Consider the following 27,832-nt stretch of genomic DNA (forward strand, 5'->3'; position numbering starts at 1 on the left):
GGCAGCCCCCGCGCTTGGCCCCGCCCACTCACTGAGTTGGCCAATGGGGGCGAGCGCGCGGCGGAGGGGAGGGCTCCCCGCGCGCGGGCCCCGCCCCCTCTTGAAGGGCAGGCCCGCGCGCCAATGGCTGGCGAGGGAGCCCGAGGCGGCCGCCCAATAGCGGCGCGCCACAGCTCTTCCGCTCCCCGCCCCTCCCAGCAGGGCGCCGTTGCCTAGCAACCTGCGGCCTAGCTTCTCAAGAAGGCCCCCTTCAGCCTTTTCCTGAGAGGAAAAAAAACCCCTGTACTGGCTGGCAGCCTGGGAGGGGCCCAGTGCGGCAGGGGAGCCTCTCACCTGTTGGAAGGCGACCCCCTTTCAGCCTAAGAATACTTAGGGGACTGTTCATGACCCCAGGTGTACCAAAGGGGTGTAAAAACTAATAGCCATGTATAAATATGTGAGAGGAAGCCACAGGGAGGAGGAGGGAGCAAGCTTGTTTTCTGCTTCCCTGGAGACTAGGACGCAAGGGAACAATGGCTTCAAACAACAAGAGAGGAGATTCCATCTGAACATGAGGAAGAACTTCCTGACTGTGAGAGCCGTTCAGCAGTGGAACTCTCTGCCCCGGAGGGAGTGTGGTAGACGCTCCTTTTTTGGAAGCTTTTAATCAGAGGCTGGATGGCCATCTGTCAGGGGTGATTTGAATGCAATATTCCTGCTTCTTGGCAGAAGGGGGTTGGACTGGATGATGGCCCAGGAGGTCTCTTCCAACTCTTTGATTCTAGGATTCTAAAAAGCAAAACATTGTCGCCATTGGCAAGGCATTGGCTGACCAGACGGGTGGTGTGTTTCTGTGGGGAGAACCCACTGCAAACAATGCATCTAGATACCAACTACCTAGATCAGTCACAGTCTGGTTTCAGGCCTGGTCATGGCACCGAGACAGCCTTGGTCGCCTTGGTGGATGACCTCCGCAGAGAACTGGACAGGGGGAGTGTGACCCTGCTGGTTCTCTTGGACATCTCAGCGGCTTTCGATACCATCGATCATGGTATCCTTCTGGGTCGTCTCTCCGGGATGGGCCTTGGGGGCACGGTTCTGTCGTGGCTCCAGTCCTTCCTGGAGGGACGGACCCAGATGGTGAAGCTGGGAGACGCCTGCTCGGACCCCTGGCCTTTGACCTGTGGGGTCCCGCAAGGCTCTATTTTGTCGCCCATGCTTTTTAACATCTACATGAAACCACTGGGAGAGGTCATCCGGAGTTTTGGAGTTGGGTGCCATCTCTACGCGGATGACACACAACTCTACTACTCTTTTCCACCTAACTCCAAGGAGGCTTCTCAGGTGCTAGACGAGTGCCTGGCCGCTGTGTCGATCTGGATGAGGAAGAACAAGCTGAAGATCAATCCCGATAAGACAGAGGTCCTCCTGGTCGATCGCAAACCAGATCGGGGTATAGGGTGGTCACCTGTGTTGGACGGGGTTACACTCCCCCTGAAACCACAGGTCCGCAGTTTGGGCGTCCTCTTGGATTCTTCGCTTACACTTGAGGCTCAGGTGTCAGCAGTATCCGGGAGGGCCTTTGCGCAACTGAGACTTGTGCGCCAACTGCGACCATACCTCGTGAAGGCTGATCTGGCTGGGGTGGTCCATGCCTTGGTCACCTCTAGAATGGATTACTGCAATGCGCTCTACGTGGGGCTGCCCTTGAAGACGGCTCGGAAACTTCAATTGGTCCAGCGGGCAGCAGCTAGGATACTAACCGGAGCTCATTATCAAGAGAGGTCTACCCCTCTGTTTAAGGAGCTCCATTGGCTGCCATTTGTTTTCCGAGCCCAATTCAAGGTGCAGGTGCTCACCTACAAAGCCCTAAACGGTTTGGGACCACCCTACCTGCGTGACCGCATCACCATCTATGAACCCACGCGCTCGTTACGGTCATCTGGAGAGGCCCTGCTCGTGATCCCACCCATGTCGCAAGCGCGCTTGGTGGGGACACGTGACAGGGCCTTTTCTGTGGCGGCCCCCCGACTTTGGAACGCCCTCCCAAAAGATCTCAGACAGGCCCCCACTCTAGCCATTTTCAGAAGGAACTTAAAAACTTGGCTGTTCCGTTGTGCCTTCCCAGACTAGGAATCCCCACCCCAAGTCCTAGTAGCACCTTAGCATAACAAATTGTCGCTGCACATCGCACTTTTAACCTTACGTGCCTCCTGCCATTTCAGCACTTTTAACCCTTGTACCCCAGTGCGCCGGCCGAACCAGTTTTTAATAATGTCTTGATGTTCTGCCATTGTCGTTATTTTTGCTTTTGTTGATTTGCTTAGTTATTGTGGAGTTATGTTATTTTGTTCATTGTCTGATTTGCTTTGTTATTGTGATGTTACGTTCTTATTGTATTGTGTTTTGAGGCTTCGGCCTGTGTAAGCCGCATCGAGTCCTCTGGGAGATGCTAGCGGGGTACAAATAAAGTTAATAATAATGTTGCGGCCTACCAGGAGGTGTACCTGCCTGGCCTTCAGGAGCCCTGTCCCGTGAAGCAAGGGAGGCCTCTTCTGGATTCTCTCACAAGGAGGAGGAGGAGGCCCACTTCCAGATGTTGCGCCTCTTTGCAGACAAGGCTTCCCAGTTCGGTTTGCCCCAGATGTGTCTAGGTTTGCCTGAAGCCCATCTTTACGCCTCTTTTGCTGTTTTCCGTTCCTGAGCAGAGAGGAAAGCAACCTCTCTGGGCCTTCAAATGACAGGGCGCTCGGTCCAACAAAGGGGAAGGCAGAGGATCGTAACGCCAATGCCGGTGGCCTCTGGTTCTTCTCAAGGTGCCGACAATCATCCACCTTGTTCGTTCCAAGAGATTTGCTGGATTCTCTGAAGGCAACGCTGAGGGGATTGTTCCAGAAGTCGAGATGGACGTTTATGGAAGGACAAGAAGAGTTGGGAGGCATTGGCTATATGCACGAGCACCTTGCTCTCCCTACAAGGTCGGCACCCACGACGTAGGAGCCCAGCCTCCAGTTGCTTCCTCCGGGGAAAGAGGGACACCGTGGCCCCATGGGCTCCAATATCAGTGACAGAGGACCCACCTCTACTTGAGGAAGAACCTCCTGGCAATGATACCTGCTGTTCGGCAATGGAATAGATTACCTGTTGTAACATGGGATACCAAGGTGCTTGTTTATAAAGCTATTGTCCTCCCAACCCTACTATATTCCTGCAAAATGTGGACTGTCTACAGACGTCACATGCAACTTCTGGAATGATTCCATCAGCACTGCGCCTCCGGAAAATCCTGCAAATCTCTTGGGAAGACAAGCGGACAAACGTCAGCGTGCTGGAAGAAGCAAAGACCATCAGCATTGAAGCGATGCTCCTCCGCCATCAACTCCACTGGACCAGCCACGTTGTCCGGATGCCCGACCACCGTCTCCCAAAGCAGTTGCTCTACTCCGAACTCAAGAACAGAAAACGGAATGTTGTTGGGCAAGAAAAGAGATTGAAAGATGGGCTCAAAGCCAACCTTAAAATCTCTGGCATAGACACTGAGAACTGGGAAGCCCTGGCCCTTGAGCGCTCCAGTTGGCAGTCAGCTGTGACCAGCAGTGCTGCAGAATTTGAAGAGGCATGAATGGAGGGTGAAAGGGAGAAACGTCACCAATGCCCTCACTGCGGGAGACGATGCAGGTCAAGAATAGGGCTCCACAATCACCTACGGACCCACCCTGGAGGATTATCCTACTTGGACAACGAGGGATCGTCTAAGTATGCATGTAAGTTAGATTACTTGGGGGTCTCCTCCCCCGAAGGCCTTGGAACACAGGCTGGTTGGCCATCTGCCCTGGGTGCTTGAATTGAGCCTTCCCGTCCGGCAAAAAGAAGGGGGTTGGACTGGATAGCCTTGGAGGGCCCTTCTAACTATATGATTCTAAGATTACATCCCACCAAAACCAAGTTGCAATTCCCAATTGCCTTGGGGCATAAAAGGACTGGCAGATAGACCCAGGAACGCCCAGAAAGGGCAGGGGCAACCCTTTGCCCCCTATTTCAGTTCTTAAAAGGGGCCTTCTGCAGAAAGGCATCCTGGGAGTTCTGTCTGCTGCTGCTTCTCCTCTCAAGCACAGGGACCGCTCACCTGCCCCCCAGAGCCAGGCACCCTGCCCAAACCCTGGTCTCTCTCTCTCTCTACAGCAGTGTTTCTCAACCTGGGGGTCGGGACCCCTGGAGGGGTCACGAGGGGGTGTCAGAGGGGTCACTAAAGACCACCAGAAAACACAGTATTTTCTGTTGGTCATGGAGGTTCTGTGTGGGAAGTTTGGCCCGATTCAATCGTTGGTAGGGTTCAGAATGCTCTTTGATTGTAGGTGAACTATAAATCCCAGCAATTACAACTCCCAAATGTCAAGGTCTATTTCCCCCAAACTCCACCAGTATTTGCATTTGGGAATATTAAGAATTTGTGCCAAGTTTGGCCCAGATCCATCATTGTTTGAGTCCACAGTGCTCTCTGGATGTAAGTGAACTACAACTTCAAAACTCAAGGTCAATGTCTACCAAACCTTTCCAATTTTTTTTTTTTTGGTATGTCATGGGAGTTCTGTGTGCCAAGTTTGATTCAATTCCATTGTTGGTGGAGTTCAGAATGCGCTTTGATTGTAGGTGAACTATAAATCTCAGCAACTACAACTCCCACAGGACAAAATCAATACCCTCCCCCAATCCCACCAGTATTCAAATTTGGATGTATTGGGTATTTGTGCCAAATTTGGTCCCGTGAATGAAAACACATCCTGCATATCTGATATTTACATTACGGTTCATAACAGCAGCAAAATGACAGTTATGAAGTAGCAATGAAACTAATTTTATGGTTGGGGGTCACCATAACATAAGGAAATGTATTAAGGGGTCGTGGCATTAGGAAGGTTGAGAACCACTGCTCTACTGGGAGGGAACAACCCAGCCAGGTCTGCAGCCACCAGCCTCAATGGCTAGTTGCTTGATGCTTTATTGATTGCAAGTAGTCCAAGTGCTGTATCGGCTGCAAACTAACCTTCACTTCCCAACCTCCACCCCATCGCCAGAGGTCAAGAGGCAAGTGGGAGGGGAGTGTCTCCCAGGGAGGGGGGTCAAGCCCTCTCCACCCAGACGGCAAGTTCCCAGACCCCAGCTTCTCCCAATAAATGCCAAAGATTTTCCAGGTCTTTTCAGGGGAAAATGCCACAACGGGATGGGAGGAGAGCAAACAGGAGTCCTGCCTGGGGCAATTCAACGCTGCCTCGTCCCTTCGAGACCCTTTCTACGGCTTCCCTCCTCCTCCTCGAATAAAGCTCGATCACTACCCTGCACATATTGTGCTGTCCTTCAAGAGAGGCAGAGACCAGCATGTCAAGAAAGCCCCCGTTTGACACAAGGATAAAATACCTCAAGGTGTTATTCGGATGCACAACAAGAAGTCACCTTAAAATAGGTCTACACAGTCATACAGAGTTTTGCAAACATACGGAATTTTGACCAAACCAGTGCAGTCAGAAGGAAGACCAAGCCAGCCCCTCCCTTCCTGGCCCGCGGCTTCCCCCCACACAGCCGCTCCTCTCCTCTCCGAGTGAGGCCAACTCCCAGGCTGACAGAGCAGTGCCCAGCAGTCCCAAGGAGGGGCCGGGGGCCTCCCTGATCCCCCCTCCCAGAACCCCGGCAGAGTGGCACGGTGAATGAATGCCTCGGGTGGCAGAGAGGCAGACCACAGGGACGGAAAAGAGCCACGGAAGAACAAAAACCACATGAAGAAAGCTACATGGCGTATTGGGGTGAGCTCGTGGTTCCCCAGCTCTAACATCCCAAGCGCCACCATAAAGGGCCAGAGGAAGCCCCAGCCCCTTGCCAGGTTCAACACAGCCGCTTTTTCTCAGGGAGCCACACTTGAGGCGGTGGGTGCAGGTGGGGAGCGGGTGGCAGAGAGAGGAGGGCAAGGGGAATCTCCCCCTCCTCACGGGAGGGTCTGGCACACCAGCGGCCACAGGGAAGAAGAGGAAGCAGGTGGCGCTGGGGGCCTCAGACCTAGAAGAGGAGCCGTGCGAATGAGCCGGGGGGCCCACAGATTTTACACGAAGCTGCCTTCTGAGACCACCGTCTCCGGCCCCTAACAGAAAAGTCTCGATGGCTAATCAACTGCTTTCTTGGCAATACAACAGTGCAAGCGGGCCACTCCGCAGGGTGACCACGACGGAGAAGTGTGACTGGAGGAGCCCAAGGGCCTGCTGGCTTTACAGTCCCGAGCAGACCTCTTCCAGGCCGTGTGCCATGCTCTCGAGCGGGTCAGGAGGAGCAGGAGCAGCAGCGGGGACTGCGGGAAAGAGAGAAGAGCGACATGGGTTTCTCACCGGGGACGGGCTGCAGCCCACAAGGCCCCTGCAGCCCCAGGAAGGCACATGACACCACATCACAACACACCAAGGCAGCCGTACGAAAAGAAAACGCACCTTCAGGAACACTGCTGTGACAAGGGATAGCACGTGCAACAGGGCTGTCCCCTACACATGGTGGGATGCATCAGCACTCCAGGTGCCCAGCAGCAAATTTGCTCCCTTGACCTGCGGCACCACAAGGCTTCCCACTCAGGCCCTTCAGCCTTGCCACTCACCCCCCACCCCGCAAGTTCCTCCTGATTCCCCTGAATATCACTGCGCAGGAGACAGGCCCCCCTCTGCCAGGAGGAACCACACACAGATATCTCGCTGAGAAGAAACACTCAAAGGAGAATAAAAACAGCCTCAGAGCGGACGGCATCTTGCACCAGGTCAAGCAAAGCCACAAAGGCAGGAGGATTTCCCAATTCTCCAGAATTCTTCACTGGCCTGGAATCTTTCCCATCCTTTTCTTACCCTGGAAGGACCCCCAAATACGTTTCCGGTCTCAAAAAATCCCGGCATAAACATTATTAGGTCTCCCCTTCCCAAAGTGCTAGAAGATCCCAAAAGGGGCAGGGCAAATCTTGCGGGCCAGCAGAAGAGAGACAGAGTGGGGGGGGGGGGGGGGAGAGAGAGAGAATTAGCTCCAGAGGCAGACTCAAGCAGGGTAGGGCAGAAGGTGAAATGAAGACAGAGCAGCAGGATGCAATTCGGTAAACTCAAAAGTGGCAATGGACAGGTGGCAATAACGCAGCAAAATAAGAGGTGCAGCCATACTTAATCCGACCCGCTCTCCCCACTTGTCCCAGAATAACAGCCATTCCTGACCCAGTGGAGGGAGCTTCTTGGAGCTCTGGCAAAGGGGAAGCAGGGCAGGAGGCCAACAGGGAGGATTCCCTCACAGGAACAGGGTCACCCCTCCCTCAAAGGCTCCCTGAACAGCCCTTGGGAAAGGACAGGACTCCTAGAGAACAGAAGGCACCCTTCTCTGGCACTAAGCCAATCCCTCCAATGGGTTCCCTCCCTTCTGACACGTGCCAACAGGCAGCTTCCAGGGGCACAGGTCTCCAGGGAGCCACAGGAGCAGGTGGTGGCCAGGTGCCTGTGTGTGTGTGCATGTCAACCCCCCCCCCCCCCCGGCATGCTCAACAGACTCCCTACATCTGCCGGCTTTTGAGAGCTGTTCAGCAGTGGAACTCTCTGCCCCAGAGTGTGGTGGAGGCTCCTTCTTTGGAAGCTTTTAAACAAAGGCTGGATGGCCACCTGTCAGGGGTGCTTTGAATGCAATTTTCCTGCTTCTTGGCAGAATGGGGTTGGACTGGATGATGGCCCACGAGGTCTCTTCCAACTCTAGGATTCTAGGATTCTATGACTGTGAGAGCTGTTCAGCAGTGGAACTCTCTGCCTTGGAGTGTGGTGGAGTCTCCTTCTTTGGAAGCTTTGAAACAGAGGCTGGATGGCCATCTGTCAGGGGTGATTGGAATGCAATATTCCTGCTTCTTGGCAAAATGGGGTTGGACTGGATGGCCCATGAGGTCTCCTCCAACTCTAGGATTCTATGAGTGGGTTGGGATGGGCCCATGCAGCAGAAGGCCGCCACTCAGCCCCTTCCAGTGGAATGCTCCAATACACACATTCTTTGCTAACTTCCTTCAGGACCTAAATGTGCCTTCCTGTCCTGGTTCCCAACTGCATCTATTTCTGGCAAATAAAGAGTTTGTTTTCAAAGGATTACAAAACTGGAAGTCAGGCTGCTCTGAAAAGGGGACGCTGGCGCAAGGATTCAGGCCCCCCAAATTCCATTGACATGCACCATTCTCAAAATCTCAGAGCAAACTGCTCGGTTTATTCACCAAAAATCACCCCGACGCACATGGAAGGACGGGGCAGGACAAGGGTGGGCCTTGGAGGAGAGGGGTCTCTCTCCCCAAAAGAGGCCCGGAGGGAGGGAGGGAGGGGGAGGGAAGCCCAGCAGGAAGGATGAGGAGGGGGAAGGGGCTCAACGGTAGCTGAAGCAGAAGGAGACATTCCGCCCGCGGGAGGCTGCATCTGGAAATACAAACGCAGGGGTGAACAGCAAGGGCCAGCGCCTGCCCCAAGGAACAGCACTACTCTTGCAAACCCTGGCGGGGGGGGGGGGGGGGGGTCCCACAGAATACCCAGAGGAAGGGGGAGAAACACACACACATAGATTTCCTTGGGAAAGTGTTTCCCTTTCTGTTTCCTTTCCAAGGGACAGCTGGTTACTCTATGAGTGGGTAGCACCACGCCCTACAGGAGGGGGGGCCTTTTTGGCACCGCTGCGCCCAGGAGGCGCCCCCGCCCCCCTTGCAGCCACAAAGACTCTCCTCCAAAAGGGAGCCACGGCCCACGACTGGGAATCAGCGCTCACCAAGCTCTGGGCTCATCCCCCCCAAGTCTGTGGTGTCCCGCATCTCTTCGTCCTCATCCTCATCTTCGTCCTCGTCCTCGTCTTCCTCCTCGTTGCCGCCTCCTCCTCCTCCTTGCAGCTCCTTCGCAATCAGCTGCCGGGCCAGTTTGATGTTCTGGGCTTCGTTGTAATGCATCTTCCTCTTCATTTCAAACTGCCTCTTTTTCTCTGCACAAAACACAGGGCAGAGATTATTATTATTATTATTATTATTATTAAACTTTATTTGTACCCCGCTACCATCTCCCCAAGGGACTCGGTGCCAAGCCCACAATACAACAATAAAACAATAGCAATAAACATTAACAATAACACAACAATGTTTAAAAACCTATGGTAGGGCCAAATGTACTAATTAAAAATTTTAAAAATAATGCTGGGCGTGACCAGGTGACATATAAACAGGATAGAAATTTTGGAGAGGGATAGAGCGTGCAGACAATCCTAGAGATCGCATCACCCTCGCCCCCCACTCCTCAGACGTACCTGCACCCCACAAAAGACCTGCCAAAGCCGCCCTGGGACCTGAGGCAGGGGCTGAGGGAGGCACACAAGAGGACTCTGAGTGGCAAGGACGGGGGCACATCGCTACCTGCGCACAGAGGGCTCGACTGAGAACCAAGACTTTCCTCAAGGAAGACTTTGCTTTGGGACCAGACAACATTTTGCTTTCACATGGCAGGGGAGAATAGTCAGGCAGGTGGGAGTTATGAGCCTTCCCAGCACACACCATTTGTGTGTGCGCCTTGCAGTGGTGCGCAACCTACTCCCCGCCCCCCTCCAGGGTTTTGGACTTTGGCTCACAGAATTCCTGACCACTGGACAGGCTGGCCAGGGATTCTGAGAACTGGAGGCCTGAACAGCTGGATGGCCTGACAAACAAGGCCCTGCACAGGGAGCAAATGGAAGAGAAGATTGACACAAGGACAGAAATGGATCTCCCCACCTAGGACGCACCTGACCCAAAGGCCAACGGGCGAGTTCCACACAGCTTCTGAAGGGGCCCAGGGGCACATTCTGGCAAGCCCCCACAGGCAGAGCTCCCTGACAGGGGGCAGGCAACTGTGCACAAAGAGCAGGGACCAGGCTCATGCTACACACACTCTGGGCAAGCAGCACACTGACCCCTCCTCTGTGTGGAAGCGCAAGAGTGGGTGCTCTCCCTAGAAACATCCCAGGATCCGGGGGGGGGGAGGGTCTAAAGGGGGAACACACTCATCCCAAAACCTAGCAGTGAGTTCTGTGACCTCTGCAAAGAGAAACAGGCACTTTTCCTCAGGCTACAGAAGTGGAATCACAGCATTTTACTCCCGTGCGCTTCACTACGCTGCAATGTCCAACGGCCTTTTTTCTTTTGAAAGGAAGAGCCACTGACCTCGTTCCTCCGGGGAGAGCTCTGTATCGTCTTCGTCTTCATCGCTGCTCTCTTCCTGTTGGGCCAAGGCCCTCGGCCCCTTGCCTTCCGCCGCTGCCGCCAACCTGCAGAGAGGGAAGCCGGGCAGAGCTGAGCCTCTCTGGGTCCAACGGGCAAGAGCCAGGCCCCAAGCCCAGAGGAGGCGCAAGGCTTCCCTGGCCCGCACTCTTGCCAGGCAGGGTTTTGGAGCGTGACGGCTCAATTAGTGCACAGACTCAGCGTGGAATCAATGGAAACCTTGTCAGGTGGACCCAGAAAGAGTTGGGAGCCTGTGCTCAAAGCGTCACAATCAAGGGCTGCCCTTCAGGCTGGAAGGAGGAGGGCAGCCCTGGTGAGAAGGCCCCTCCCTTCAGTGTTATGGTCAGTGCCTTCATGACAAGGCTTGGGAGGCGGGGAGGAAAGCCTTTTGTGCCTAGGCTGCCAAACGGGGAGGGGCGGCTCTCACGCTGGAAGATGGGAAGAGAATTCCAAAGGACTGCGCCTGCTTTCCAAGAAGACTGTGGAATAGCCTTGCGCAGGGCATCGGACAGCCCTCAAGTGAGCCCTCAGGCTTCAAAAAGGGCTTGAAAGCCAAGGGAGAGTTCTGGCTGGCTGGGTCGAGCGTGGCCTGAGCTGACCACCATTTACAAAAACTGTAGATTGCAAATCACAATTTCTATATTCTAAGAATTTCTACATTGAATGTAACATGAGAACATTCACACGATTAATTAAAGACTGTTTATAATTGGAAGGTAACTTTTCAATACTTTGTTAACACAATAAAACTAGAGCTTCCAAAATCACAATTAAATAATGTCAGGCACAGTGACACAAAATAACACTTCCTATATTATCGAAAGATCTTCTTCCATAAACAACATCAGAGACAGTGACCCATGGTTTATCAATATTTTGTCAACACAATGAATTTAGAGCTTCCAATTGTGTAGTTACCAACACAATTGCTCAATTCAGAACTCCTTACTCAGAGCCAAGGCTGTTTACAGGAATGTAAGTAGACTTACATGGGTTTGAGAATCCCTTCAAACAGTGGGGTTTGGGGCATTCTAGTATACCTTTTTGTTTACATATTGTCCTTTTCCTATCTAGTGAATCCAAAGACTATAAATGCTGATAGGAAATCAAAACAGAACTGATAAACTACCTATTAGAATGTAAGTGGTCATGCATATACAATGACAACCTTTTCAAAACTATGTCAATTTGGGGATTGTAGTATATCTATTATTTGTAAGTTGCTGTGTTTCTTATTTAGTGAATTATAACATCTTAACACCCGATGAAGACATTGCGAAACAAGGGAAACAACCCGGGAGACCTTGTTGTGTGTCACTGTCTCTGATGTTGTTTATGGAAGAAGATCTTTCGATAATATAGGAAGTGTTATTTTGTGCCTGACATTATTTAATTGTGATTTTGGAAGCTCTAGTTTTATTGTGTTAACAAAGTATTGAAAAATTATCTTCTATTTATAAACAGTCTTTAATTAATCGTGTGAATGTTCTCATGCTACATTCAATGTAGAAATTCTTAGAATATAGAAATTGTGATTTGCAATCTACAGTTTTTGTAATTGTTGTTATAGATATCTGTGCATGTTACAACTGAGCTGACCACCCCCTACTATTAAAACACTCTCACACTCAAGGAACCCTTGACAGAACTTTGATTTCCTGCGGCAAAGGCCTTTTTGCTCTTAAAAGTCATAGGCACTGAGCTCACTTTCAAAATTCAAAGCGGGGGGGGGGGGGGGGGGGTCCCACCCTCTCACCGCACCTGCAACTACTCACTTTCGGGCCAGGAGGTCGGCAGTGGGGGTCTCCTGCTCCTCGTCGCTGTGTCCCTCCCCCTCCTCATCGACCACCAAACTGCAAAGAAGGCAAAAAGGGGGGGGGGTCTCAGGGAGGGGCTTCCGGGGGGGGGATTGATCCAAGAAGCACCTCCAGCAAGAGCAGCCCCCCAACACACACAAAGGGCTCTGCCAGCCCCCAATCCCCTCCGCCATCTCCCGCGCATGACCCCAGAGGTCGGGGGGGGGGGGGGCGCCACCTGTGGTAGGGGGTGCTGGGCTCGTCAATCTTCATGAGGCCGTAGTCCTTCCCAGCCGGGTGGTAGGTGGCCAAGATGTTCATCTCGTCCCACTTGGCAGACTTCTTCCTAAGGGGAAGGAAAAGGGATTGATTAATCCATTGTGTCAGAGGCTCGGGGAGAATGCAGGTATAATGTATAAAGACCACAACCAAAGTTTAAAGCTTGGCCTGATACTAAATCTCCTTTGACCAGTAGCTGGCCACTTGGAGTGCCTCTGGTGTTGCTGGGAGAAGGCCCTCCCCGGTGCATGTGGCAGGGCTCAGGCTGAAGTGGCCGGGGGTTTGCTCTTCTCCACACTCGCATGTTGTGGACTCCACTTAGTAGCCCTATTTCTTAAGGTTGGCCCTTACGACATATAGGAGGGACCTTTTTTTATCGTGTCAGAAGCCACCTGAGAAACTGCAAGTCGCTTCTGGTGTGAGAGAATTGGCTCTCTGCAGAGACATTGCTCAGGGGACACCCGGATGTGTTACCATCCTGTCTCATGGATTCAAACCACTGACCTTCAGATCAGCAGTCATGCCACCATGGCAGGAGGGACTTGAAACCATGGCTATTGAAACAGGCTTTTGGCGAGGATTAGCCAATCTCTGTTCAATGGATATACCGCGACTCGGATACCAGGCCACCTTGGAGCTCATAGTAATCACTGTCTTTTTAATTGAATGTTTTAATTGAATATTTTATAATTTTATTACTAAATTGTTGAATTGTGTTGTGGTTTATCTTGTTGGATGTGGTATTCGTTGTTTGTTTTGTTTTTATGCATTTTGATATATTATTCATTTTGTGAGCTGCCCCGAATCCCCTGGGGAGATTATGTGGCAGGGTATTACTTATTTTATTTAATTAAAACATTTATAACCCCAGTCTTCTCAACCTCTATAGAGGGACTCAGGCCGGCTTACAGCATAAATTAGTACACAAATACAATTAAAAACATAATCACATCAAAAAGTTAAACACAACAGAATAAATACAGAAACCAAGTCGCCAAAATAAAATCACGTTATTATTATTATTATTTGATATACAACAAGATGTTGTTGTTGTTCATTCGTTCAGTCGCTTCCGACTCTTCATGACCTCATAGACCAGCCCATGGCAGAGCTTCCTGTTGGCTGTCACCACCCTCCTTCAAGGTCAAGCCAGTCACCAAGGTATTTTTTTTTTGTCGTGTCAGGAGTGTCCCAGTGTGAGAGACTTGGCCATCTGCAAGGACATTGCTCAGGGGACGCCTGGATGATTTTGATGTTTTATCATCCTTGTGGGATGCCGCATTATCACGGGGTGTCTGCGACCCACACCACTGGAGAAATTACACTGCTTAGCCGGTATTGCACCACCTGACATCCGCCGGGAAGTAGCAGCCAATAGTGAAAGGACCAAGGCAGAGACATCTCCAGCTCATCCCCTGTTTGGGTATCAGCCAGCACGTCAACGACTTAAATCAAGACATAGTTTTCTTAGAACTACAGAGACACTCGCTGGAACACCCCAGCAAGCGAGAGTCCAAAAGTGGCAGGCCCAAACCCAGCACCTCAATTCATGGGTGATACCAGATGAGAGACTCCCCCCTGGGCACTCAGAAGACTGGGCGACTTGGAAGGCGCTGAACAGATTGCGCTCTGGCACCACGAGATGCAGAGCCAATCTTAAGAAATGGGGCTACAGGGTGGAATCCTCGGCATGCGAGTGCGGAGAAGAACAAACCACTGACCACCTGCTGCAATGCACCCTGAGCCCTGCCACATGCACGATGGAGGACCTTCTTGCGGCAACCCCAGAGGCACTCCAAGTGGCCAGATACTGGTCAAAGGACATTTAACCAAATACCAAATTTGCAAAATCTGTGTGGTTTTTTTTTTCTTTTTCTTTTTAATCTCTGTGTTTGTTTTGCTCTGTTAGAATTGTAAAACAATGGTTGCTGATGACACGATAAATAAATAAATCCTTGTGGGAGGCTTCTCTCATGTCCCCTTCGCATGAGGAGCTGGAGCTGATAGAGGGAGCTCATCCACCTCTCCCCGGATTCGAACCTGCGACCTGTCGGTCTTCAGTCCTGCCAGCACAGAGGTGTATCAGCGAATAATGTGTGCAGATCTGAGTAGGGTGGCCTTTTGCAGCTGGCTAGTGGTGATTTTATCATTGCTAATTGTGTTTAATTGCAGGCCAAGGTCTTGGGGCACTGCACCCAGTGTGCCGATCCCCACTCGGACCCCCTTGACTGGCTTGTGCCAGAGTCTTTATTATCATAATTATTATTGTGATTATAATTATAAGGCACAGGTCTGGAGCAGAGTATAAACAAATATTATTATGGGTTGTTGTAGGTTTTTCTGGGCTATATGGCCATGTTGTAGAGGCATTTTCTCCTGACGTTTCGCCTGCATCTATGGCAAGCATCCTCAGAGGTAGTGAGGTCTGTAGGAACTAGGGAAAAGGGTTTATATCTCTGTGGAATAATGACCAGGGTGGGACAAAGGACTCTTGTCTGCTGGGGCTACAGGTGAATGTTTCAACTGACCCCCTTGATTAGCATTTGATGGCTTGGAAGTGCCCGGGGGGAATCTTTTGTTGAGAGTGATTTGATATTATTATGTTTACTCTGATGATGATGAAGAAGAAGCAGAGGCCACGCCCATTCTCCCCCCCCTCCCCCCCCCCCCATGCGGGTATGGCAATGTATTGTCGAAGGCTTTCATGGCTGGAATCACTCGGTTCTTGTGGGTTTTTTTCGGGCTATATGGCCATGTTCTAGAGGCATTTCTCCTGACATTTCGCCTGCATCTATGGCAAGCATCCTCAGAGGTAGTGAGGTCTGTTGGAACTAGGAAAAGGGGTTTATGTATCTGTAGAAGGACCAGGATGGGACAAGGGACTCTTGTCTGCTGGAGCTAGATGTGAATGTGTTGTTGTAGGTTTTTTTGGGGGCTATATGGTCTAGAGGCATTTTCTCCTGACGTTTCGCCTGCATCTATGGCAAGCATCCTTAGAGGTAGTGAGGTCTGTTGGAATTGGGGAAAAGGGTTTATATATCTGTGGAATAATGATCAGGGTGGGACAAAGGACTCTTGTCTGCTGGAGCTAGGGGTGAAGGTTTCAACTGACCACCTTGATTAGCATTTGATGGCCTGGGTTGTTGTAGGTTATGGCCATGTTGTAGAGGCATTTTCTCCTGACGTTTCGCCTGCATCTATGGCAAGCATCCTCAGAGGTAGTGAGGTCTGTTGGAACGAGGAAAAAGGGTTTATATACCTGTGGAATAAGGACCAGGGTGGGACAAAGGACTCTTGTCTGCTGGAGCTAGGTGGAAATGTTTCAGCTGACCCCCTTGATTAGCATTGGATGGCTTGGAAGTGCCTGGGGGGAATCTTTTGTTGAGAGTGGTTTGATATTATTATCAAATGATGATGAAGCAGAGGTGTGCTGGGGGCCCCGGGGGGGGAAGCCACGCCCAGCCCCCCCTCTCTCCGCCCCCCCCCCCCCTCCAAGCCGGGCCCCTCTCACCCTTCAGCGCTGGGGCGTGCCTCCATCTGGCGGGCGCGCTTCTCGGCTTCCTCGGCCTCCCTCCCGCGGTGCACGCTGGCCCGGGACGGGGAGGCCAGGCCCAGGCCGGATCCGGAGCCCACGCCCGAGGCCACTCCGGCGCCGAGGCCCATTCCGGAGATGCTGGAGGGGTTCTTGAGGATGCCCTTCACGGGCCGGCCGCCCCCCGAGGACGACAGCGACGAGGACGGGGAGCCCTTCGTCTCCATCGCCGGGCGCCCCTTCCCCCTCCCCGCCCGCCCTCCTTCCTTCCCTTCCCTCCTCCGCTCTGCTCTACTCTTCGCTTGGCTTCGCCTCCCTTCCGCCTCACAGGCCGCAACCGCCGCCTCACTGGGAGCCCACTGCGCACGCGCAAGGAGGGAAGGCGCGGGGCGGTGACGTCACAAGGGAGGGGCGGGGCGTGTGGTGTGGAGATGATGAAAAGGCCCAGGCAAAGAAGGAAGGAAGCCCCGCCCCCTCGCGCATGCGCCTCGTCTCCCCTTCCCCGGAAGGGCCCCGCCCCGCTCCCAAAATGGCCGCCCTCTCCTCACAAACAAGCCACGCAGCCCAGTTCTCCTCCTTGCCTCTGAACTGGGTTGTTGGCCAGGAGAGCTTTTGCGCAATTAAAACTTGTGCGCCGGCTGTGCCCATACCTTGGGAATTCTGATCTGCCCACGGTGGTCCATGCGCTTGTTACATCCTGGATAGATTACTGCAACGCGCTCTACGTGGGGTTGCCTTTGAAGACTGCTCGGAAACTCCAACTAGTCCAGCAGGCTGCAGCCAGATTGCTCACCGGAGCGGCATAAAGGGAGCACACCACCCCTCTGTTGCGTCAGCTCCACTGGCTGCCGATCCAATTCCGAGCACAATTCAAAGTGCTGGTTTTGACCTACAAAACCCTATACGGTTCCGGCCCAGCGTACCTGTCCAAACGCATCTCCTTCTACGTCCCACCTCAGAGTTTAACGTCCCACCTCGGGGAGGCCCTGCTCTCGACCCTGCCTCTATCACAAGTGAGGTTGGCGGGGAAGAGGAGCAGGGCCTTCTTGGTGGTGGCCCCTCACCTGTGGAACTCACTCCCCGGGGAAGTTAGGTCATCAACATCCCTCCTTTCCTTTAGAAGGAAATTAAAGGCGGATTTGGGACCAGGCATTTGGGCAATCTGGCAGATAAATAAAGGACAACGACAACTGATAGGAATGGACAATGTGGAATGAAATTATGGACTCTGAGTTGCGAACGTTGAGCATAAGATTAGTTTTTATTGATTGACTGTGATATATATTGATTGTTTTAACTGTTATAACTGTTTTAATTGCTGTCTATATTTTATCTGTATTACTGTGTAGGCATCGAATTGTGCCTTTTTGTAAGCCGCCCTGAGTCCCCCCCCCCCCCTTGGGGGTTGAGAAGGGCAGAGTAGAAGTACACTAAATAAATAAATAAATAAATAAATAAATTATGCGAGTCAACCCTGAGCCAACTTGAGCCTTCCCTCCAGGGGTTTTGGACTCCAATTCCCCACAATTCCTAACAGCCGGTATTATAGGAGGGAGGGAGGGAGGGCCCAGGCCTGGTCTGTCCTGCTGGTCCCTCCTCGCCATTCCCAGGATTGTTTTAGAATAGAGAGAAACAGGGCAGAGTTGGGGGGGAGGGGAGAGAAGCCAAGGGAAGGGGGAGCGGTTTGGTTGGTGAGTGTGCGCACCTTTACTCTGGTCAACTATCAAGCCTATGATGTGGGACAGCCAAGCCTGGCAAAAGGCAGCCTGGCACAGCTCCCCCCCCCCCCACATGCCCTGTCCCACATGTGGATATATTAATTGAGGGGAGGGGGGAATGCCCCCTGCAGTGCTGGGTCTGCCAATGGGCAAAAGCACCCAAGGACTTTGAAGCGCACAATGCAGCAGCCAGGAGGGCACCAGGTGTGTAGCTCAGGGCCATAGGAGGCCAGTCCTGCAAGAACTACAGGGGCTCCTAGGCTGCTTCTGAGCTCCGTTCAATGTCCTCGCGTTGACCAAGATACCATATAAATCTACCAGAGGTGCCGGATCTTTAGAGGAGAGGGTCCCAAGATCAGGCCAAGTTCCATTAGTGGGTCCAGGGCAGGGGCCACCTCTCTTGCAGCCCTGCTCTCCTGCACAAACACACACCACCCGCCTCTGGAGCTCCCAACAGGCAGTTCTGCATGCCACCCAGTGTTTGGAATTGACAGTTCAATGGCTTCAAAACAAAATCCGCACATTGCATTTGGAATTCTTTTTAGGAGGCTGGATGGCCACCTGTCGGGTGCTTTGAATGCAATATTCCTGCTTCTTGGCAGAATGGGGTTGGACTGGATGGCCCATGAGGTCTCTTCCAACTCTAGGATTCTAGGATTCCATGATTTTAATGAAGTGTTGTGTGGTTTCCGGGCTGTACGACCAATGTGTTCCAGCAGCATTTTCTTCTGACCTTTCACCTGCACCTGTGGCTGGCATTATTATTTTAATGTGTTCATGAAATGTTTCTCCCTTTGAATTATTATATTTTCATCCATGGCCTTGGAAGCCCTCATGGACCGGGAGGAGATTCGAAAGTTGGGTGAGGAGAGATGTGAGAAGGTTGAGTGGAGACATGATCACCATGTGCAGATATGTAGAAGGATGTCATAAGGAAAAGGGAACTGGCTTGTTTTCTGTTGCCCTGGAAACTAGCACTCAACGGAGCCATGGCTTAACATTACAGGGGAAGAGAATCCACATGGACATTAAGAAGAATTTCCTGACTGTGAGAAGAGCTGTTCAGCAGTGGAACACAAAGTGCGGTGGAAACTCCTTCCTTGTAGGGTTTTAAACAGAGGCTGTCAGGGGTGCCTTGATTGTGCTGTTCCTGCCTGGCAGAAGAGGGTTGGACTGGGTGGCCCTTGGGGGCCCCTTTCAACTTTAGTAAGAAAATACTCATTCATCTGAGTGCAAGAAACAGGAAAGCTCAGAGGAGGGAGCTTGGCCCCCTCCACCTGCAGGAGTGAGTAACAACTCTGAGTCTCCTGCCTGGAGTGCTACCTCTCTGCTGGCAAGGCAGCTTTTCTGGAAAGCAAAACACATTGGTAGTGGTGCCACTTCTCCTCTTTAGGGGGTGCTGTGGCTCTAGCTCAGAGTCCCAACCACTCACTGCCTGAAAGGGCCCATGGCAGTCAGAGGTATCTGGCCACTCCACCCTCCCTTTGGACGTTTGGGCCCTCCCTGCTGGGCACAGGCAGCAAGACCCTTCCTCTCAGATGGAAGAAGAGCCTTTTCCAGAGTCAGGGGTCGTGCAAGAGGGGGGCTCTGGGAGCAGGGAGAGGGCGCACACCATTGGGCAAACTGGCCATTGGTTGGTTGTTGTTTGAGGGAGGGCTGTGCTGTGGCCCTTTCAAGCCCGCCCACCCCAAGGGGCCACAGGTTTCATGTCAAGGTAGCCAAGGATACGCCTCAGTGCACAACATATTGGGGTGCCCCTCCCACACATACAGCTAAGAGAGGAAACCCAGAAGCAGAAGAAATCCAGCAGAACGATGCAAACTGCTTGCCTGGCGGAGTTTATTATTCTAAGCAGAAAAGCCGAAGGTTTCCCGGAAGAGCACTTGATCCGTAGCTTTGCCCAGGAAGGGCATGGCGTGGCTGCCCAGTGGGTTCCAGCCCTCTGCCCTCCATGGCGCCACAGAGGCAGCATCGGCACAGAAACCCCAGGCAACCGCCTTCGGCTCATCTGGGGCCAGATGTGGTCTTGGAAGCAACAGCTGGAAAAGAGGCCTCACAAAGCAACAGGGGCACAAATTTGTATTCCCCCCTTTCCTTCCTTCCCTCCTTCCTGTCATTGCTTTGCCCTTTCCTTCTTCCTTCCTTCCATCCATCTATCCTTCCTCCCCATCTTTCCTTTCTTCCTTTCCTCCCCTCCTTCCTTGCCATCCTTCAACCCTCATTTCCTTCCTTCCATTCTTCCGTCCTTTCCCCCTCCCAACAGGTACCATGCCGTAAGCATTGCTATTTAGCACAAGGAAGCAAGAAAGCCAGTCTGTCCGTGTGTCCATGTGTCCTTTGGTCCAGCCTTGGTCCCCTTGCGGGGGCTACATGTCAGGGGGGCAGTCCGTCTGGTCGGTGGGCCGCATCCGTGTCGTGTCGATGTCGTAGGACTGGAGGATGTTCTTCAGGTGGTCCACGGTCTCCGGGTGCAGCTCGGGTGTCCGGGACATGATCCAGGCGTAATCCACGTGGAAGAGCCACATGAAAGTGCTGCAGGAGTAGACCAGGGCGTAGTTCTCGTAGTCGGTGGAGATGACCCAGTAAGGGGCTGCCGGCATGACTGCGGGGGAGGGGAGGAAGGAAGGAAGGACAGAGAGTGGGTCTCCCAGGGGAGGGGGAGGATTCACGCCCGCAGAGGGTCCGCTTACCAGGGGCACAGCCAAAGGGGAGCTGCAGCCAGCATGTCAGAACCCAGTCCGTGCAGCCTCCTTTCTGATAGATATTGGTTCTTTGTCCATCAGTCACAAAAATATCATTGCAGAGTTGATCAATGTGAAATTAATATATGTGTGGGAATGAATGGAAGGATGTATGGATGGAGCTAATAATTTTGGAAACATCAGTAAAATATTAAGGTCTGCAATGACTAACTACCTGCTTCCTGGACTGTAATTTAAAGTTGCTAATAAGAACTGAAAAGTAAACTGATAAGAACTGGACAGTGATAAGATAAATGTTTACAATGTTAAGAAGGAAGTCAACATAAGATCCACACCAATCAAGGAGAATCAACATCTGGCCAGAAAATTGAGATGGAACCAGAATGGAGGACGTCTATCATTAATTTACAATTTTGGGACTCTATCAGCAGAATATTGCTATAAAAGACTCAGTCTAATAATGCTCAATGTGTGGCAGACCTGAGAAGTGTGTTCCACCCGCTATGCTCTGCTCAATAAGGGAAGGAGAGAGATGGTGTATTTGGAGAGTGTCAGATATGCTCTGGGAAAGCAGGATTGTGTACACTTTGGGGCTTCTTTCTCAAGGGAAGAGGAAGAAGTGCGCTTTTGGAGTCTTGGATTTTGTGCAGGGAGTCAGGTTCTGCTGTGTGGAAAACTCAGATCTGGTCCTTGGCATTGTGCTTAGGGAAAGAAGTTTTGGCATTTCGACGTTTTGAAGTTTTGGCGTTAGGGAAGTTTTGGAACTCTGCACTGGCAGGCTGCAGGAAATCAGGATCTGACCGAACAGGTGCTTCTCCAAGGAGGGAGAAAAAGATATGGTAATATTTGGATGCATGTAGATGGATGCATGCGTGAGAATGGTGATGGAAAATGTAATTCCCCTTTGCCTGTTTGTTAACCATGTAATTGTCAATCCAATGCGGTTGCATAGAATCTGTATGTCTGTATGCTCAATGTCATTCTTTGTCTAAATGTTTTCTGTAATCTGATCTACCCTCTCACGCTGGAAATTGCAATAAAAAGAACCTATGCTTTAAAGTTTGATGTTCATTTGTTCAGTCGTTTCCGACTCTTCGTGACCTCATGGACTAATCAATGCCAGAGCTCCCTGTTGGCCGTCACCACCCCCAGCTCCTTCAAGGTCAATCCAGTCACTTCAAGGATGCCACCCATCCCTCTTGCCCTTGGTCGGCCCCTCTTCCTTTTCCCTTTAAAGTTATTGAAAAGTTATTCATGACAAATTAATGTCAAAAGTGGGATATTCTTTTCCAATGTGGGAAAGTTATTCATAACACATTCTTGTCTGTTGATAGGGCACACGGCTGGGAGTGTGGGGGCCTTGCTCACTGACCAGCATGGAGAAGCCAAGGAGGAGTCTCCTTAGACTGACTGGGTGGCCGTCTGTCAAGAGGACTCAGGTTGTGTGTTCAGTGGCAGAAAGCTGCTGGGCTGGATGGCCTTGGGACTCAAAGGCATCCCATGGAAGGAGGGGAGGGGAGGACTCCTGGCTATCCATGCGTCCAGGGCAAAGGTCCTCCGTCCCTCCTTCCACAGTTCGTTAATTGGGGCCATCCTCTGGGGAGTTGGCAGGAGTCCAGGGAAGGGGGCAGAAGAGCCTCTCTCCAGCGGCTGGAAGGAGATGCCCTCCCTGGGGGCCACTTCCCCCTCCTGGCCTCCTTCCTTCCTTCCTTCCTTCCTTCCTTCCTTCCTTCCTTCTTGCCATCTGGATCTACCAGCCAGACGAGAGCCGCAGCTGAGTTTGCTGACTGAGACCTGTTCGGGCAGAGAGGAACTACAAAGCAGCCAAAAATGGCTCCCAGGAGTCTCCACAAACAAGGCAATGCCAATTAATATGGCCAAGCACAGAGGCTGGAAGGAAATCTGCACTATCCACACCAAGGGGATTTGAAGTCAGGGTGAGCCAATGCTTGATTTGGAAAGGCATTGCGGGTTGGAGCGGACCCCCAAGGGCCATCCAGCTTAGCCCCGTTCCACCACACAGGAGGGCACCCTCCAAGCCCTCCTGGCAGATGCCCTCTGTGAGGCCTCCCAGAGTCTGATAGGAACAGGAAGCGCAACACAAACATTGGCACAGGCAGAGGGGACTTACACCAGTTGAACTTGACGTGCAGCTTGGCTGGTTCCTGGAGGTTTCCGTGGAAGGCCTCTCCCTCGATCTCGTTGACGGTGCCGTCCATGCTGGAAGGGAGTGGGATGTGCCCTGCGGTCAGGAGTGGCCCGATGCCCAGGAGGACGTGCTCCACTGCCTCCCCCCCCCCCCCGCCCTCCTTTGGCCCCCTCCGCCTCCCCCCAATTGCCAGAGAAGAGCAGCCTCTTACTGAATCTCTTTGTTGACCACTCTCACTTTCCCGTTTTCCTTCAGGGAGTAATTGGCCTGGATGCAGTTGCCCTTCTCGAAGTTGGATGGCAGCTTCTCAATTTCGTACCATTTGCCTAAATACTGAGAGAGGGAGAGAAGGCGGTGTCTCTTCTGTGGGTGCCCAGCATGATCCGCATGACCCTCCCTCCTGCCCTGCCCGGCACTTGGACCAGACCCGTGCCTTCCTTGCTGCCCCACTGCCCTCTGTGCCTGCCCCACCACCACCACCACCACCACCGCCAGGACATGGCAGCACTCTCCTACCTTGTGCATGTCAAACACCTCCTGGACCGGGGGGTCCGGGCACTTCCCCATGTGGAAGGTCTGGGCCTGGGTCATGCCCAAGAAGAGATGGAGCAGGAGGAAGGGCAGCAGCCCCAAATGGCCCCAAGTGGAGGAGGGCATGGCGGCAGGAATGGAAGGACGCTCTCCTGGGGAGAAAGAGGGGGCCAATGAGGCACCTGTTGTGTCAGCAAATGGCATTTGCACAGCTCTGTAGTTGCACACTGACCCGCTTGCAAAGGGAGAACTTTGAGGAGGATCTGGCTTCACTTGGTGTCTCAAGGTCACCTCTTGCAAACGTCTATGGTTTTTTTTTTTTTTAATAATTTTTTATTGTTTTATCACATTTATTACATGTTATTACATTTTGTACATCAACCTCTTTAACATGTTGTTTTGTTGTTTTGCTCTGACATTTCCATCCCTTTTCTCTTTTTTTCCCCCCTTTTTCACCACAGTGCTCCCCTCCACCCGTCTCAAGCCACCATTCTTACATTTCATCTGTCCAAAATTTCATTTCTTCTTGTGACGGTAATTTTCCTTCCTTATTTTTTAATCCATTTACCACAAATCTTCCCCATACAGCATCAAAATCGCTTTGTTTCCATATACCTTTTTAAACCTTTAATATACATGTCAATTTATCATTTATTGCTATTTTCCATGCTTCTTTATACCACTCCTCTATTTGTATATTCATTTCTTTTTTCCAATTCCTTGCTATAAGCAGTCTTGCTATAGTTAGTAAGTTTGTTATCGCTTCTTTATCCTCCTTTTTCAATTGCTTATCTTTATATATTGATAGTAAGGCTATACTAGGGCTTTTATCTAATTCTATATTCATTATAGTTTCTATTTCTCTAAATACTTTCTCCCAAAAATTATTTACATATTTACATTGCCACCACATGTGTATATATGTTCCTGGTTCTTGACACCCTCTCCAACAATTTGTTGAGTTATTTTTATTCATATATGCTATTCTTACCGGTGTCAAGTACCACTTCCAAATTAACTTGTAATAGTTTTCTTTAACTCGTATCGATAAATTTTTTAAATGTCTTTGTCTATGGTTTTTCTTTGCTTGTGGCCGCACTTCGGAAAGGAACACACACTTTAAAAGGGAACCTTCCCAACAGCCTGTTGCAAATATTCAGGCCATTCAGGACACTGACCCTCCCATTGCTGCCCAAAGGATGACTTTGGGGTGGAAAGCAGGTGAGGAGGAGGAGGAAGAGCCCAGCCCTCGTTCGTGGAAATGGGGGCTGGCCTCCCCGCCTTCTCTTTTGCTGCCGTCCCTTCTTCCTGTGTAACCGATGGATGGAGTGCCGTGAGGGGCCAAGGACAGACTCCTTCTCTGGCCTGGCTGACCACTGCCCTGCCAGGCCTTCCCTTCTGGACAGGGGCTACTTTAGGAAGAGCTCTTTGATTCCCAGGGAGGAAGCATTATTCTCCCATAACCACCCCCATAGTAATAGAAGATGGAGACTTAATGGGGGTTGGAATGGGGGTCAGACAGAAAAGCAGGGGAATTTCCCCCCTGAAACCCATTCTTCAGCTCTAGGCATCCTGCAGAGAGCAGTGAGCCTCCCACCAGCTTGCCTTGGAGCAGCCCCCAAAGCAGCACCAACAGGCTCTCCCCAGGAGTGAAGGGACTGCTGGGTCCTGCCTACCTGGCCTGGGGTGGTCTTCTCCCTGCCGAGACACTTCTCCCAGTGATCTGCAGCGCGTGTTCCCTGCCTCCTCTCCTGGCACCTGCCCTCCTTTTATGAGCCTCTGCCACTCCCTTCCCCTTTTGGGGGCAGTTGCCCCTTCTGCCTCGTTGCTTGGTGCCAAGCTGGTGCCAAGCACACCAGTGATCTGCCAGGATGCAAATGCCTGCCAAGCGGAAGCCCAGTTCCTCCTTCCTCCTTTGGCCTCCTCTTGAATGAATGTGCCATTTCAAAGGGGCGGTGGAGGTGCTCCTCTGTACCAAGTGGCCACGTCTTCAAAGAAACACCACAACACCTGAAGCGCCGCCACAACAGCTTGCTCATTGCAAGGTCCTCTGTGCCCCCCACCCCCACCCCGCTCCAGTGCTGCCTTCTGTGGCTCTCCCCCCGTTCTGTCTCACTGTCCAAATGGATCCTGTCACTCCAAACTCACAGAACCATCCCTGGTCCTTTCCTGTCTAGGTGTCCCTTTTCTCCTGTGTTTGGGAACGAAACCCCTCCTTAGAAACACTCCCAATGTGTAGGTTCTTGTGGGGTTTTTTCGGGCTATAGAGCCATGTTCTAGAGGCATTTCTCCTGACGTTTCACCTGCATCTATGGCAAGCATCCTCAGAGGTTGTGAGGTCCCAATGTGTTCCTCCTCCAGGACAATCTGCTCTCTGCAGGGATGACACCTGCTTCCAAATACATTGCACAGCAGATACAAGGATTCCGAGCTCCTGGACTTTCTCTTCCAAGGAGGCACCAACCTGCCCTTGATGCAAGTATTGCCATCCACATCCTTCATTCAGCAAGACTACAAATTAACTCTTGTGGTGGTGCCCTCACTATCAATGTTCCATAGCCTTATGTAATACTGAAACCGGACTCCAAGTGTCCACCTCAAAGGTCCCCAGCTCAACTCCCCTGCAAGATGTCCATGGACCTTCCTTGTCCGCTGATCTCCTGTACACTGAGTTCCATGAACGGGGGTCGCAGCTGTATAGAGAGATAATGCCTAGCCAAATGTCCTATCAGCAGGAGTCCCACCTTCCTGAGACCATGCACTGAAGCAGAGACCCCTAGGCACCGTAGAACACCAGAACCCTAACGAGGAAGCAAGCAAGCAAGCAGGCAAGCTTCTACTCACACACACACACAAAAAGCAGCCTTAATAACTCTGCAACACACACTCTGACATTCTGTGGGGCTGGAAGGTTGAACCCAGCATGGGCAAGCTCACCTTCTGCCGTCTCTTCCACCAAACCCACGGAAGACGCCCCGTTGGCCTTGTCTGCGAGTGTAGCTCCTGTAGGCCAAGGTCCAGGGCCTGGGGCTGCAGCTATATAGAGGGCGAGTGCCTTCTGACTCACTTCCTCTCATCAGCACATGCCTCCTTTATTCGGGTCACGTGTGCAGGTGGAGGCCCTGGGCCTGCCCACTCAATAGGACAACCCTAAGGAGCCCTCAGATGCCCCCACTCAGCTCCCACTCACAGTCAGCCCCATCCCAACAAACATAACAGCTTTAACCCAACAAACTCTCTCAAAGGGTTCTTGGGGGACAGGAAGGCTTAGTCAAAAAGACGCATGCTTACCTTACGCAGCCTTTTCTAATGCCTGCCCAATCATCCAAGAGCTCCAGGGAGATTGTGCTTTGCTTCTGCTTGTCATGTCCCTCTATTGTTATCTTACAGTATTGAGACTCATCCCACCAGATTCAAAGATACATATTATAGTATCATATTTGCTTTGCTGTGTCAAGAGTTCAAGTTCATCTTATTTCCCATGCTCTCTGCTTTCGTACGGAGGCACCTTGGACCATGGGCCCTTCCCTGCAGCTGCTCATTTAAGCTTCTTCCCCTTCCATTGCTGAGTTCTCGTAGCATTCACCCAGTTCTCCCTATGATGGTTGGCTGTGATATCCAGGCCCTGGTGTCCTGCTCTCAGGAATACTCTCTCCCTCCTCTGACTACTCTGTGGAAGGCAACAGGCTGAGCACTCATCTCCTGAGGATCCCAGCTCCCACCAAGGGCCACCTTTTACTCTGCCCAGGGACTCGGACCCTAAAGGCCCTCCTTGAGGTGCAGGGCCCCACCCTCATCAGTCTCCCACACCACTCCAGCCCCACAGTTCCCTTCCCCTCGTGCTCCTCCTGTCACAAAAACACAACATGGACCAAGAGGAGGGCCTCCCTCGTCCAGGGCTGCGATACACAGAAGGACGGGCAGTGTTGCTGCTGCCGCCATGGGGACCCCCAAGTGCGAGGAGCTCCCTTGAGAAGGGTTCCCACCAGACTCCCAGATCACACCTGGGGCTCTGGCGGGATGTATGCATCAGCAGGGAGGCCCACAGCATGGGCAGAAGGTAAGCATCAGGTACTGCCGGCAGCCTCCCTGGCTGTCGTTTAAAGTCAGCATCAATCCGTCCGCACTGCAAGCCAAACCAGACAGGTCCAGGAATGCCAGCACTCGTCTCCACCTGCCTGTTCTTCCTGGGGAGTGTGTGTCAAGGTGTGCCCAGGTGGCAGGTGCAACCCTCTGCAGGAAGGGAAAGGGGACCGAAGGGCAAGGGGGCTCATTTGAGGTGGGCCACAGGGAAGTGGGAGACCTCCTCTGCTGTTTCATGGCGCAGTGTGTAGTGAGGCCCTTGTTGCCGCGCCATGGCTCCCCCACCTGCTTTCCTTTACCTTTCGGCCAGATGAGACCCCATCCAGGACAGGGCCTGAGTCGCACGGCCCTTGACCAATGATGGCCACCGGGATAGCTCTCTCCGTCTCAGTCAACAATGGTCTTTGCCTGGAGGGTTAGGGCACCTGGTTGGCTGGGTCCTTGGCTGCGCACCTGGAATTTTAGTCCACCTGAGGCAGGATGAAGTGCAATTATCAGTGTGATTAGTCCATTCTGCAAAACAAGTCGCCTGCTATTAAATCTTTCTGGGTGATGCGGCAGCAACAATATGGTCATGCTCCTTCTGAGCAAGAGCACCAGGCATCTGTGTATATGTGTGTGTGTGTGTGTGCATGGGTGCAGGGTGGAGTTCAGCACACACCCCAGTTTTGGGGAGGAAACTCATGGCCGGAATCATGGGTGTTGTGTGGGTTCCAGGCTATATGGCCATGTTTGGAAGCAAATGCACCTAGAACACAGCCATACAGACTGGAAAGCACACAACACCCCAAATTAATCATTT

General features: G+C 52.0%; 2 protein-coding genes across 4 annotated transcripts; both read right to left on the reverse strand.

The window, feature by feature from the left end:
• Positions 1-5,386: 5,386 nt before the first annotated feature.
• PPP1R2 (protein phosphatase 1 regulatory inhibitor subunit 2) lies at positions 5,387-16,232 on the reverse strand. Of its 2 annotated transcripts, none has more exons than XM_060767196.2 (6): positions 15,827-16,231; positions 12,275-12,382; positions 12,016-12,093; positions 10,184-10,287; positions 8,770-8,976; positions 5,387-6,313 (listed from the first exon to the last, which is right to left on the reverse strand). In XM_060767196.2, the coding sequence occupies exons 1-6, from the start codon at positions 16,072-16,074 to the stop codon at positions 6,234-6,236; spliced, it is 825 nt and encodes a 274-aa protein (XP_060623179.2). In that variant the 5' UTR covers positions 16,075-16,231; the 3' UTR covers positions 5,387-6,233. The 2 variants fall into 2 exon arrangements, with proteins under 2 accessions (XP_060623179.2, XP_060623180.2); XM_060767197.2 differs by lacking the exon at positions 5,387-6,313 and adding an exon at positions 8,193-8,426 and having other exon boundaries at positions 15,827-16,232.
• A 3,471-nt stretch (positions 16,233-19,703) lies between these two features.
• APOD (apolipoprotein D) lies at positions 19,704-25,969 on the reverse strand. 2 transcript variants are annotated; one of them, XM_060766754.2, is made up of 5 exons: positions 25,885-25,969; positions 22,933-23,099; positions 22,628-22,749; positions 22,399-22,487; positions 19,704-20,167 (listed from the first exon to the last, which is right to left on the reverse strand). In XM_060766754.2, the coding sequence occupies exons 2-5, from the start codon at positions 23,071-23,073 to the stop codon at positions 19,932-19,934; spliced, it is 588 nt and encodes a 195-aa protein (XP_060622737.2). In that variant the 5' UTR covers positions 23,074-23,099; positions 25,885-25,969; the 3' UTR covers positions 19,704-19,931. The 2 variants fall into 2 exon arrangements, with proteins under 2 accessions (XP_060622737.2, XP_060622736.2); XM_060766753.2 differs by lacking the exon at positions 25,885-25,969 and adding an exon at positions 24,624-24,708.
• Between the last annotated feature and the right edge of the window lie 1,863 nt (positions 25,970-27,832).

Source organism: Anolis sagrei, chromosome 3, assembly GCF_037176765.1.
Source record: "Anolis sagrei isolate rAnoSag1 chromosome 3, rAnoSag1.mat, whole genome shotgun sequence".
Classification (NCBI taxonomy): domain Eukaryota; kingdom Metazoa; phylum Chordata; class Lepidosauria; order Squamata; family Dactyloidae; genus Anolis; species Anolis sagrei.

Coding starts and splice junctions, on each gene's coding strand:
- APOD (XM_060766754.2), bottom strand. CDS start 23,073: ATGCCCTCCTCCACTTGGGGCCATTTGGGGCTGCTGCCCTTCCTCCTG. Junction 22,750..22,932: donor AGGTGTTTGACATGCACAAG/GTAGGAGAGTGC, acceptor TCCCTCTCTCAG/TATTTAGGCAAATGGTACGA. Junction 22,488..22,627: donor GTGGTCAACAAAGAGATTCA/GTAAGAGGCTGC, acceptor ACTCCCTTCCAG/CATGGACGGCACCGTCAACG.
- PPP1R2 (XM_060767196.2), bottom strand. CDS start 16,074: ATGGAGACGAAGGGCTCCCCGTCCTCGTCGCTGTCGTCCTCGGGGGGC. Junction 12,383..15,826: donor GCACGCCCCAGCGCTGAAGG/GTGAGAGGGGCC, acceptor CCTTCCCCTTAG/GAAGAAGTCTGCCAAGTGGG. Junction 10,288..12,015: donor GCCGACCTCCTGGCCCGAAA/GTGAGTAGTTGC, acceptor CCCTCTCTGCAG/GTTGGCGGCAGCGGCGGAAG.